This window comes from Cynoglossus semilaevis, chromosome 18 (genome assembly GCF_000523025.1).
Source record: "Cynoglossus semilaevis isolate Cse_v1.0 chromosome 18, Cse_v1.0, whole genome shotgun sequence".
Lineage (NCBI taxonomy): Eukaryota > Metazoa > Chordata > Actinopteri > Pleuronectiformes > Cynoglossidae > Cynoglossus > Cynoglossus semilaevis.
The window spans coordinates 13,049,910-13,064,025 of NC_024324.1; the positions used below are offsets into that span (position 1 = coordinate 13,049,910).

At 41.6% G+C, this 14,116-nt stretch overlaps 1 protein-coding gene across 1 annotated transcript in view; it reads right to left on the reverse strand.

Annotated features, from left to right (window-relative positions):
• The window catches only part of rmp24 (ribonuclease MRP subunit p24), a 17,374-nt gene extending 11,080 nt beyond the window's left edge, over window positions 1-6,294 (reverse strand). The window contains exons 1-3 of the mRNA XM_008331975.3: window positions 5,993-6,294; window positions 2,214-2,236; window positions 1,427-1,647 (exon numbers count right to left, since the gene is read on the reverse strand). Of these exons, the coding sequence (XP_008330197.1) occupies window positions 1,427-1,647; window positions 2,214-2,236; window positions 5,993-6,087 (339 nt within the window). The 5' untranslated portion in view covers window positions 6,088-6,294. The remainder of the gene's footprint in view (window positions 1-1,426; window positions 1,648-2,213; window positions 2,237-5,992) is intronic.
• Window positions 6,295-14,116: the final 7,822 nt, after the last annotated feature.

Sequence of the window (14,116 nt, forward strand, 5' to 3'; positions counted from 1 at the left end):
ATGAGTATCGACTCTCCATCGCCCCCTCTACCAAGCACAGGTGCAATGCTACGTGCATACATGGTGTGACTTATTGCCCCTGAAACTCCTGGCATACATGACCGATGAGTGACTGTGAAAACAGAGTTAAAAAAAAAATACTACAGAGGGCGAGCTGATGTCTTGGCGTTCGAGGCACTCGCGTGACTGTCGAGCGATAAGCATTCTGCATCAGTGAGTGGAGAGATGCAGAGTCACAGCCGAGTGAGAGGCTCCTCTGTGTTCAACACACACAGAGAACTGTGTGTGTGAGTCTGTGGGATGCATCCTGAAGCAAAGCTAAACCTGTCATGTTTATGGCTGAGTAGACCAGGAGTGGGTGCAGCTGCTATTTACAAATCTTTGAGCAACTCAAACTACAAATTCAAACTCACGATTTACTGACATCAGATATAAAAACAAATATCTTAAGGGGGCGAGGTGAAGAAAGCTACATTCAGGACAGAGATGAATTGAGAACTCTCAGAAATAAAGGTCAGAGCATTGATCAGCGATCAGGATATTTTGCCGAGTCTTCTAGCGTTTTATTTTGGTAAACCCCTTGTTATCTTTGTCCAATCTCCAGCTGCTGTATCTCATCTGTTTTCAGGTTTGTGTCTTAAATGCTGTTATTGCATCTTATCGACACCGTCAACGATTGCATTTTTTACGCAGAGAGCTGCTACACACTAAAATTCTCACTTCACGATCTGATAACACCTGAGATGATTATGGAGGAAAATCCCATTTAACTTTTTTTTTAAATCTTCTGTTCCATGTCATATTTAATTTAATTTATCTTTCTTCATCCATCTGATGCTCAGTTTGAACTTAAGCAACTTTAGTGCAGTGGTGGAGCTTATGGCTGACTCAGACTTGGTGTAAAAATCACTACAACAATTAAGCCATCAGGAGAAACAGGGTGAGTGTCTGCCAACATTGGCTCTCATGTAGTTAACCTAACAGGATCACTGTAAAAGCTGTAATGACGAGTGAGCTGCCATTATGAAACCAGAGCCTTTCGGTGCAGTAAAACACAAACTGCATCATTGATCTGAAGTGCAACAACCGCACAGCAGCAGATTTAATGGGAGTTTTAAAACAACTTGTTAAATGTGAATAATAATAAATCCTACATATTTTCTAACAGCGCTACTCGAATTTGTCATGCCTGACATGTCATTCAATAGCTTAAAAGCTTTGCACAAGTACAGGGATATTAAACATCTCCTTCTACTCTATCTACTTTGTATTTTTTAAATTTAATACTTTATTTAATACTGTATTTTTTCTAAATTATTTGTATTATTTTGTTTTATATATAAGTACATAAACAAAAAAAATACAAAGCAATCAACCACAAAGGACATGACCAGGTCTTTAAGGTAAAAGTGTTTCAGTTTCTTACCAGTACTGAAGAAGACTTCTGGTACCGCTGCAGCAGCCTTTTCTGCACCATGCTGAGCTGTCTGCCTTTGGCCTTTCTGCGCAGAAGTCTCTGCATTCGAAGCGATGGAAGTGGCTTGGGCCGCAGTCGAATCCGATGGTTGTCAGGCTGCAGCCACTGGTAACAGTGTGGACACACAAGGTTGAGGCACAACATGGTCAAGTTGCTTTGCTTGGTCGATTCTGAAAGGAGACATCAATAAAACAAGGAAATATTTTATTTTTAATTACACCTTCATGTATTTTCACTCAATGTGTGCAGGAAGACTAGAGTCTGCATTCATTATGAACAATTTTATATGACCATTTTTTAGAGAGAGACAGTGAATTTTAATTGGAGACATTATTTTATTTTGGCGAGTTATCAATTTACTGCACATAAATTCAGTCTCTTCCAATCAGTCCCAACACGATCCTCCCAACATCTAAACGTTTCTGCTGAATTACACGGCTTCTTTTTCCACAATCTGTTATGGTGTTATTTGGAGGAAGAAAAAGCACCAGTTGTCTAAATGAATGGCAGCAGCAGCACTTGATGTGGTTTTTCTCTGGCATGTGTCTGTGTGGGTGTCTGTCTTTGTGTACACCATTGTGTTTAATCTTACCAGGCGATCTGGCACAGACGGCTGGCAGACTCAGTATCTTTGGCTGCGGTTTAAGTGAAGCTTTTATCAACCTTACAATGTCCTTCCAGCTACTGTTACACTGTCAGGCATCAGTGATGAAAACATGCAGGCTTTTTGACTTACCTTTCGAATTCACAAGGCCCTGCCTGCAGGGAAGAAAAGAAAGTATTGGATCATTATCAAATACAAGATCAAATATTTTTCTCTTCATTAGATAAAGGTTGTTGTTGGTCTTGGTGTTTGGTTGAAAAAAAAAGAATATGGCGCTAAAACTAAATAATAAAAATACATCCATGCAAATGAAACCTGAATGGGAAATAAATCTGTCTCTTGGACAACCCTTCCCATTATGCACGGTGGAAAACACCATGCCACCGGAAAAGCATTATTTGGATCACTCCCAGACAATGCAGTCCAACCTATTTCAAGATCCTGCTATTCTACATTTGTTATTGATGGCTAAAATTAGCTGGAGGATAAAATTTGTCTGGCAGCACGTGTGGCAGGGTCAGAGCAGAGATGAAGCTGCCAGGTCAGAGCACTGAGGAGGTGGTGGAGGAGGGTGGCGTCGATCTAAAGTGGACCCACTGGCTGGATACTGCTATTCTTGTCACTTTCCCAACCCCTCCATATGTGATTTATTCATCATTGAGAGGATTAAGGTATCAGATTCTATACGTGATGCTGCAGATAAAGCTGGAAATGCTGGGATTTTGGCCGAGGCTGACGTGATACATTGTGACTCTGCAGCGGAATGCCAACGACTCATGGTTGCTGAGCAAACTTACAGGGCAGACAGGAGGACTACTGTCATATTCCCACAAGAAGAACTTGAATCCCGTTAAATATATATTATTTAATGTTTTGAAAAACACTTAGTACTTAATTGCACTATGGGTGCTTTAATTTTTATTTTATCCTTCACTTTAAAAAAAAACTATTCTCACTAATGTCTAGGTTTAAAGACTACTAAATTGAAAAAAAAAAAAACTATTCTCACTAGACACATGTCTAGGTTTAAAGACTACTAAATTGAACTGGCTGTAAACATTTTACTGAGTTTTCTCACTGAGGTTTGGGTTGAGCAACTCACACACACACTTATCACCCACAGAGCTGTGCCACCTATAAAACACTGCCTTCCAGTTCATTGCATATTTATTGAAACCCAACCTCGAGATGCATCAGTGACAATACTCTGTGTCAGTGAGTGCACTAGTGAAAATGCTCATACGCATACACCTTTTGTAAAAAATGGATTTGCAACAAATCTAGTTTACAGCTGTGAGCAGACCACTGATGGCCTGAGTGAGGGGAAGCTGAATTCCTGGAGAGTGTGGTCACCCTGATGGGCCCACTTTCAGTAACCATGAGCCACAAGGACCTCTGCCACTGCACTGGTCCTATTAACATACTTGTCATGCATCTCCTTTTAAGAGCACACTTAGTTGCGGTGATGAACACTGGAAATATCAGTTCCACACATCAGCTACTGACGAGTGGATACAATCTTGGAATGCCCCAGAGAATGCAGAGGAATGAGGGTGGGAGGAAAACATTACGTGCTGGCAGAGAGTGTAATATTGTCATTAGAGAGAGACATTCAGGCCACTGAAAACCCTTTATTGACGTTTCCTGTTATGATGACATTTTACCACAGCAGCCTGGCACGGCCAGTGGAGCACTGAATGTCAGTCAGTCAGTGAACACTCTCTGTACTGAACTCCTCTACAGCACAGAGTGCCGGTGTTTCATTTATCAGCTAGATGTGACAGAGAACGAGTCCAGGAGGTGCCTCCCAGTCTGGACCACACTAGTACAAGTGTAGAGATAGACGGGCTCCTGCTGTGGGGGGCGTAAGACCAGAGATATGGAGGAAGAGGAAGAAGAGGGTTTACACTGCAGTCTGTTAAAGAAACCACAGAGGCAAATCTACTTTAATGTTTATATAAAACAAATCACTACTGCATCATCGCTGGTTCTCCAAAATAAGATTTGTGTGTGTTAATCCACTGTGTTATAGCCTCAAAACAAATTATATTATTATATTCATGATCATTTTCCTTCAGGTCTATTTCACACATTATTTTGAAAATACAACTGGGATGTTTATTTAACAACAATTAAAAATTAAAAAATGGACAGTTCATAAATTTATAAAAAAGAGAGATCTGAATGCTGTTTCTTTATCCTTTGGCTTAAAAACAGCTCAAGTGAATAACCAATTTACACATTGTATTCCTTTTGTAAAAAGCATATCAACTTCCCTGCTATACATCCTGTATTACCTGGTCACGGATTACTGCTAGTATCAGTGGAAAAACACACCAGATTTGTACGAAGACAAACATACTGCAGAACAAACACAGTGGGTTTTTATGGCCTAGATCGCTGCGATGATGTTTGTCCAGCAGACACGCTGCATTCACTGGTTATCAGGACACTCGTCAGGCTCTGGTTACTGGACACACCACAATGAACAGGATCTTACTGGAAGACAGCGTCACTACACTGGCAACATGAGCCACAATAATGCAACGTCACATTACGAGCAGCAACAACGGTATGTGCTTGGACAGAACCCCCCCCCAACTCCACGCAACACATGCACCACGCACACACAGCAACTCAATCTGTGCGTGGATTTAAATAGACCCATAACACAGTTAAGGAATTCAAAATAACCCTCACTCTATATTGAATTCTAAAGGGCAAAACAATAACAACATCAACAACACTGGCTCCTACCATTGTATTTACAGCACACACCAACAGTGGTGTTAATGACAAAAAGTGAAGACAGGGCTAAAAGGTTGTAACAGGATCCCAAACAAATATGAGCCATGAGTCATGACAAGCATCCACGATGCAAACACTCAGTGACGCATGTGCCAAAGCCACAGGTGGAGGAAGAGATGACACTAGAAATCTCAAGGTGTCAGAAAATGCTGCTTCAATTTTAGGACAAAAGGGGGCACTTAAGTAAACACTGATGAAGTATATAATAACTCCATACTAATAAAAAACTGACCTAATATTTTAGGCACTAATCTGAAAGATGAATTTGTTCTCCTTAGCATGCCTTGCATTCCTTACTTCCTACTTCATTAGCTTGACACAGTAGGATATTTTTAGATGTGGCAACTAATTGCCTTTCTACTGGCAAGGCACACTGGCCCGGAACCAAGCAAGTCAGTAGTAACAACATTTAAATCCATGCCTTGCCTTTGGATTAAACAGCTGGTTGAAGTTAAGTGTGGTTAAAATGTTCTGTAACCACATCTCAGTTTAGCAGGATGATCTGTAAAACACATCAGTGCATTAATGGAGCATTGGACTTAAAAAACATCCGTAGAATGACTCCTAAATGGGCCTTTACTAATACGAGCGCTGATGTTATTTCCATACATGGTTTCCCCCACAAATTCCCTGGCTCAAGTAGAAGAGAAAAGATGCTGAGATGAGGGAAGCATAGAGTCCGTAAACACAATTATGCAGTGATGCAAAAAAAAGAATCTGTTAAATGCATCTCACTGTATATTAACAAAACCATAGTATGACCCAGACGATCAAAGAGCATAGATGTTTCTTTAAAAAAAATTAAAGATTACCCATTTAAAAAAAAAAAAAATAATGTAACCAATCCTGTAATAAGGTCACTCTCCTTACTTTGGGAACCGCTACATTAGGTCAACAAGACATTTAGAAAGAAATATTGTCAGCATCACGGGTGGTTGTTTTATAAACACATTTGTTCTTTCCTAGAACAGTAAGACAGCTGTTTACACTGGTCATACTCTTCCACCTAGCGTCCACGTGTCGCCATAACAACAATAAAGGACACGTAGTACGGCACCGTGGACTAGTGAACTAACAGTGGGAATAAGAAAGGCTTCTCTTACATTATGAACCGTGACAACTCCGGGCATTTGTCCTTGTACAGCAGAGCCGCGTTCAACCGAAAGTTGTCCGTCAGTTCTGGAAGATGACGTTTCATTTTTTTAAACGACGTTTACTACTAAGTGTTAACGTTGTCCTTGTTTTTCGGTGGTTTAAAATGAGAGGACGGTGGTTAAAATGTCTTCCGGGAACACTTGACAATTGTCAAAGACCGACAAGCTTTAAAAAATACTTTGTTTTTAATTTAGTTGTTACTGGCGTCATCAAACATAACGGAAACCCACGTTGGGTCGCGAGAATGTGACGTGGCAGCAGATGCATGATGGGAAATACGGTCACTCATCATACATAATACAATAGCTTTAGAAACTATTTTCCTTGTGTATCGCTAGTTTGGAAAAATTTGGAAAAATTAGTAGAAACTAAATAGGAATAATTATATTTTTTTGGAAAATGATATACTTTATGCGCAGCGCACATGATAATGACGTAACCACACAGTCACATTCACCACTAGATGCTGCTAAGTCTTAGATAATATACCTTTAGTCGTCTGTGGTCCTGTAATGTGTATGTGTATTTAATGTATTATTATTAATACATGTGTATTTATTGTATTAACAATAAATAAAGTTTGTTTTGTGGTAACGAGAATACACATCATTCCAAATCAAATATCTAGTAAGAGTAAAAGTTTTGTTATCTAATTTAGCCATAATTTAAAAAATTCTAAGTTAACAATAAGTTAGTCCCAGTTAGTGTGTTCAAGTCCCTAACCTAGGCTGCAGGAGGTACAGGTGGTCTACATTTCAACAGGGCAAACTTCAAATTACCTATAACAGTTCAAGTTACATTTTACACTGCAAGTTACATTTTACAAAATAAAAATCGATTTTATTTTCAGCCCACTCTACCTAGACACTTTGTAACTGTAGAATTTGGCACGGTTTTATGAATTCCTAAATGTCTAACCAAATCCTCCTACTGCATCAAGCAGCAAGGCGAGAAAGCGCACTGATGGGTAGCCTTTGGTGTTCTCGATATCTGTTAAAAGGAGTCACAGCCCCGGTGGTGACCAAACGTGATATGACTAGACACACGTTCCACAGGGATTGGTCTTGGACCAAAAATGGGATTTGATTCATTCTCAGCGACGCAGGGTTAGTTCGGCTCATATCTATGTTCCAGGGATAGTCGTCGGGCGCTTTACGCACACGCGTGTACCAGTATCCTTGGCTTTTACACACAAAAAACAAACAAACAAAAAAAACAACACAATTTGGAAGTTAATGCTTTTCAGTGTAGCGTCACAGATCACTGACGTTCGCCCTCTATACATCATTATATACAGTGGAACTTCGGCACAAAGCAAATGAGGGCAGTGCACTAGGATAAAATACTGTACTACCTTAGGTTTTAATGGCGTGTAGACTGTAGTGACGGTACTATTTCATCCTTTAATAGTGTGCAATTTGTATCTTTTATGGCTTGGATGCAGTGGGCGAATATTGGAACATAGTTTGGTTATTTAAAGGCTTCATTTTGCATGTGTGTGTGCGTGTGTGTGTGTGTGTGTGTGTCGGGGGCAGAGAGTGCTGCTGTCACCAGCCACAGTCAGGAGGTATTAAATCACCGGGCCAGCACAGCGCGCACAGGCACTGATGGAGGAAGCTTAAGTGTGAGGCATCGCTCCTCACTTTGTCCGGGGGTAAATCTTCACTTTATCAGTTCGTGTCAGGCGGCCGCTTCCGCACGCACGGTTGAAATAGCCGAGCGTGAGTGGAGTCTGCGCATAAACGGATTTTCTCTTATACTGCCAGGACTTAATAGACTAGATATTCCAAAGAAGAGTCCGAAAGACAGAGAGAGAGAGCGAGAGAGAGAGAGAGGATGGAGAGAGGGAAGGAGAGAGATAAGGGGGAGGGGGACAGAGAGAGGGAGAGGGAGAGGGAGAGATAGCGAGGAGCAGACAGAAGGACTCACAGGATGCGCAAAGTAGGACCATCCTACACCTGATCCCGCATTTACTGCCTGGAGAAGATGTAATGAGAGGTAAGAGGCTTTATTTTATTTATTTTTTTAACAATTATAAACTATGGCTTTGTCCTAATGATGAAAGTCTGGTAATTTATTTAATTTACCCAAGACACAGAAAAGTAAAATCTGTTCCTGTCACCGCGCTGTTAAAATTATTAATACATATTCAAAGTGTGCCTTGAGGTGTGAGGTCGTTTATATTTGTATTCATCCTACCACAGACAGACTGCAGGTGGTTGGCTTTTACAGCTTATTAATCCACTCTTGTCTGTGTTGTTCAGATTTAGTTTCACCAGAGGAGAATTAAAGCCGTTAGCAGTGATGTGTGTGATGTGTGTGATGTGTGTGGTGATCTGCTGAATCACAGATGATGTTGTACCAGCAGACCTGACACTGTTAATGCACCACTCACTGAGCCTCATCTGTCTCCTCTACGCTGTGTGGACACGGACTTTTCTTTCTCCATTTGATGGACCTCACGGGGGAGGAGAGACACCCCAGAGAGTCCCATCAGCATCTGCAGGGAAAAGCAGCAGCAGCAGCAGCAGTGGCAGCTTCACAAAAGCCAGGCTATCACTTCTGAAATGCAACACCAACTCCAATACTGCTGAGGAAGCTCAGTAGAAAAGGCAAAATGTGCTGCTGAGTGTGTGTGTGTACATTAACTTGTGATCACACCTAACCTGCACGTTGATGCTGCTACGTCACACATCCAGCAGGAAAAGTGCCCAGCTCCACTGTGTACTAGTAATGAGTGTAATTATCTGAATGAATAAATAATTGATAGAGATAAATCTAGTCAATTTTTATGCCACGTGCTGATGACTGGTATTGTTTTCTATCGACCTTTTTGGCAGCAGGTGCTGCAACTTTTCCCAGGATGCAATCCTTCAGCTTGGTGAAGGTTCTTTTCTTTTCTGTTTAATTACTGGTACACCCTTCAGAAACTCCTAGAGCATCCCTGGGCTTCTGAGGCATTCATCACAAAATCACAGTGAGAATGAATAGAGTGAGGCCGGAAAAAATTGTAAGACAAGACCAAGGTCAGAGCATCAATTTCTGTGTGAGTATTGTGTGTATGTGTGAGCAGGTTTTGAAGGTGTCTTTAGTTTTCATGGTCTTGCCTTCGTTCCCTCTTCGTTCTTGAAGGACAGCGGCTGCTGCGTTATCACGTCAGGAGTCTTGCTTCTTCACAGAGCTGCTTAGTGAGATAGAACGTCCATCATCGGACTCCGTGACTACATCCATGGAAATTTGGTTTTCTTTTAACAAAGAATGATGAGTCACAAAATGATATTTGAATGTGCGTACTAACTTGCTACGTCTTTTGTTCCCCTTCAATGAAACACTTCAGAACTTGACAGCGGAGAAAATTTACACCTAAAATGAAGTGGTCCTCGCAGGCGACCTTGTTTCTTTCAGACAATGCCTCGGAGTGAAGTCTTTGATAAACCTCAGTGTTGACGTCAATTTTTAGGCAGCATGAAGAACGGATCTGGGAACAGAGCAGAGTGTGCGTTGTGTGTAGGTGTGCATGTATATGCATATCTCTGGGCTGGATATAGTACGTGCCTTTAGGAGGCGGCGATGCATGTACAGGAGACTTGTTTTTAGATTAAACGTTCCAGACCGAGTTGACAAACGCAGTGTGTTATGTTTAATCCTGACATCCAGAGTCAACACCAACAGGAGCTCATTCTGTAGGCACCAGAGGAAGACACAGTGGCAGGACTGAGGTCGGAGCAAAAGCTTGTTTTCCCCTCGAGAATAATAAGGAGTGCAGTTGCAGGGAATAGTATCAACCACGTCCATTATGTCCTGTTCATGATAAAATGAAAGCAGGCTTGTGGTCCAAGGCCTGCCCTTAAAAGCTTGGGAGAGATGTCATCGCTGTACATAACCTTAATGGTGAAGTCGCCCTCAGTGAACCCTGAGCACAGTAGATTACAACAATTGTGCGTCACTGCCCGAGTTTATCTGAATGATTTGTCCCAGCTCCGAGGGGTGCATTTGTTCAGTTGAGGTCCTTGTTAGTCCTCAGCCAAATGACAAATGGGAAATAAGAATAAAGTCAAAGGCAGTGATTTTTACTGGTGCAGAGAGCTATAGAAAAGCTGCTGCCTGTTTATTATCTTGGCCTCAGGCCATCACTTCTTTGGCCTTCATTAAATGAGTGGGCACGCAGCCCAACGCCCGCCGTAGCTTCCAGACAGGACCACTCTTTTTGGTTGTTTAAGTCAAGTCAGCTAGCTGAATGTTGCAGAGCTAATCAGCAGCCTCAGCGACCTTAGGAATATAGACACACCCAATGTGTGTGCACACAAACTCCAGCAACGGAGTGGACTGGAGCCCTGTGACAAAATATATGGAGCAGATGTGATATTATTATACAAACCACTTAATCATTTGAAATACATGGGTTGCTAGGAGTGTATGGTGGTCCATCTGCCAGGACCCTGCCTCCTACCTGTATTTCTTATTTTTTATTATTTATAAGTGGATAAAGGAGCCAACAGGTGGCAGTAGTAGTAGGGTTAGAGGTAGTGAGTGATTGGAATGGGAGGCATGGGTGAGATTAGTTTGGAAGGAAACATATTGCTATAAGTTTTTTTTTTTAATTTCTGAATTATATTTTAAATGTCAGAGGTGGACAGCCCTGCATTCATTCATTTATTCACGTAAGCAAATTTTGCGCGTGTCGAGCACCTCCTCTGGAGGCAGGATGAGCAACTACATGCGTGATGGTAAACATTCCTGCATCTTATAGAGTACATCTGCACGTCTGCTGAAACTCCGAGGAGCCGAGCCACAGATACGGCAGACACAATGCACCATTCTTAACCATCTATTGTGAGAAGATGTGAAAGGGGAGAGAATCTTTTCAAATGATGAGACTCGGTAACAAGAAGTATGCAGCGCATTCATTACCCACGGTGTGATCATTGTCTTGATTATGAAGAATAACTGCAACTTATTACTCAACATAAAAGCTCCAATTACAAGTGCCATTAATTGTTCACTGCAGCTGCCGCATTTTATTTTCAGCTCGGTCAGAACCCATTGTCACTGCTGTAATGAACGACAATTCACACAAACAATTAAATGGGCTCTTTCTCACCGCGGCCAAGTTGCCTTGAGCAGCTTCCAGTCGTACACTGTCCATTATTAGACACTGTTTTTGCCAAATGTTCAAATGGAAGGCGGCCATGCACTGCGACTTCAATTACAAAAGAGGTCAATGTCTTTTATTGCATCATTCACTTACTACAGCTGAATAGAATATTACACAAAGGATAATCATCAAGTGGATCATTCCTCTATTGTTGCCAAAGCTCTCAGGGACCTCAGTCTGACAGTCTCCACCAAAAACTTTTCTTTTCTTTGAATTTTACTTCAAAAACAGGAAAAAGGGAAAATGTTCCATGAGGGGGAAAATTCAATGTTCCAGGATGATTGAATCAGACGTTTGTTCTTTTGTATCACAGGTTGCCTAAAATATTCTCATATTCGAATAAGGCAGGATAGGTAGACAGATGTAAAAACAGAGTAAAAATGCTCCAGAGCAGCACAGACTAGACTGGTAACAGAGTAGATACTTTATGTCTTGTAGACTAGTCTAGTAGAACTATCAAGTGATACATTAGTTTATATGTAGTTCTTAGCTGCATAATATCTATAGCGATTAATCACAATTAATAATTACTGAATATTAGAAATACATTTTTTGTATATTGATAGAGCAGAAAGAGCTGGCTCATATTAGTGGGTTAATGGTTGGTGAAATTATTGGATTTAGAGTGTGGGGTCCTTCTGCCCTTCTGTTAAAATGAGTTACACATTTTGAATCAGATTAATAGTCACAAACTTATTGACAAGATTATTGTCATACTGAAAACCCAGGAGGATCTTCAGGTATATAAAAAACATTTATGATACTTTTTTTTACATTTTATACTGATTTGGTTAAATCATAAAGCAATTACATAAAGCTTTAACTACACTTAGGAAAAGTCCAAAAAAATGAAGTCACAGTTTGAAAGAAGACGTGTTAGAAAAGTGAAAAAGAGCCTAAACTCTGAAATTGACCGGTGCATGAAAATACAATCCTTTTCTTTAGCTGTCACTCCTTTAATTGAATTTTGCCACTGGCTTTCCACTTGGCTCTTTTTGATTGCTCCGTCCTTCAGCTTCTTTCATCTGTCCTCCGAGTTCATATCCCTGTAGTCTAAAAACTAGGTTGGACCCATTTTCGTACAAGGAATGAGGGAAGTAAAAAAAATACTCCTGTAATTGCCTGACGCCGGACGGCTTCACAAAAAGCAGAAAAGTCTGTTTTATTTTTTTCTTCTATCAAAAAGAAGTGATGTAAGAATATTGAAAATATAGAATGAACCTGAGAGGAATACACCGCCGCAGCAGCGTCTGAGTAAATGTCACCAAAAAGGTGGATTGTTTGTGTTGTCTCACCCGATGATGTTCCCTTTTGTAGATGTGAGAAGTTGTCTGTGAAACCGTGACATTTCTCGATGTTTGTGATACCAAACCAGATTAGAGTTCACTCAGCTGTGACCTTTTAATACCCGTTAGATGGGAGAATCTCAGGGAGAGACAAGGAGAAAACAAGAGGGGATAAGAGAGGCTCGGGACTGCTCTGGGAATTGACTGCTGTAGGCCTGCGCTGCTCTGGTGACAAACTGCATCCCTGTGAGGCAGAAACAGCAGCAACTGCAGACCAGTTAGTCTGCATGCACTGCATTTGTCAACGCTCTCACAGAGCTATAATCTTGTTTAATGATTCTACACAGCTGTATGAATAAGTACACACTAAGATATGCCCTGATTTCACCCTTGGGTTTTTTATATAAGGGCAAAGACACGCCTCTTTTCGGAACTATAGTAGTCATTAACCTTCCAGGCAGGCAATTTGGGCCAAGAGGAGTTTTTTCTTCTTCTTCTTCAGATGTGGAACAGGAGGTATGAGATGTAGCCCAGAAAGCTAACCCTCGCCTCAGAAGGTGATAAAGGCTATTTCCATTGGCCAGGTGATGAATGTGATGTCTGTAGAGATGTCCTGGGGCTCGCTCTCACTCACCATTAGTGTTCTCTCTAACTACTCTTGTTTATATTTGTCCGGTTTCTCACTATCACTCACCTCCTTTGTTTTTCTACACTTAATGCACGAAATTCTAATGCCAGTTAGTGGAGCCCAGAGTTTATTGAAGCAATTTAGCTGTTAGGTTAGTGCAACAAACCACCACCACAACTGAGTTGGACCCCAGCGTGAATATTTTTAAAATCTTCTTTTTTTCTTATTATTTCATTTAGTTTGTATGTATTCATTGATGGTTTTCATCCCTGCCTTAGACCAGTGAAGCGGCCTTCCCTAATGACTTCATCTCTCCCTCCTTCCCTCCCTCTCTGACTTCTCATCTCTCCCTCTCCTCACAGTTGATCGTCTGTTGTCGCCCTGTGCTGGAGCTGATCTTTTGGCTGGGCCAAGGGCTGCAACACAGGGCATGGGTCCTGCCTGTCGTCCCCGCTCGTGTCTTGTGTTGCAGCCAGTGGAACTGCCTGTCTGCCCGCCCCACGCTGACGGACTGCATCCTCAGAACAGATGGATCTTACCGACCGCAGACCTGCTGAGCCCGCTCCTCACATTACTACTGGCCTCGGTATATAATGGGATATGCTTGGTATCCTTCGGTTTAGATTCAGCGCTTGTTTCAGGTCATGTCTCATCAACCCTATATGTGCAGCCTGCGGCCGACAACTCCCGATGACATTTGCACTGTGACATTTAAAGCAGAGTCAGCGGCGTCGGAGATTATTATTATATCGCGACCACAAACACAGGACGAGACAAATAGGTTTTTAATGAGCCTTGCCGTGCGTCAAATGAAGCAAGACTTCTGACTTTACCAGGGAGCAAACACTGTGTGAGGCAATCTCTCCTGACAAGGTCAGCAGTGATATACCACGGGTGAGAGTGACAGGTGGTGAGGACCAGGATGGGGAGGTGTACACTGTCCAAACCTATTTTAATGCCTCACTGTCTTCCCTCCTGTTGCAGAGACGGAATGGGTAGCCTC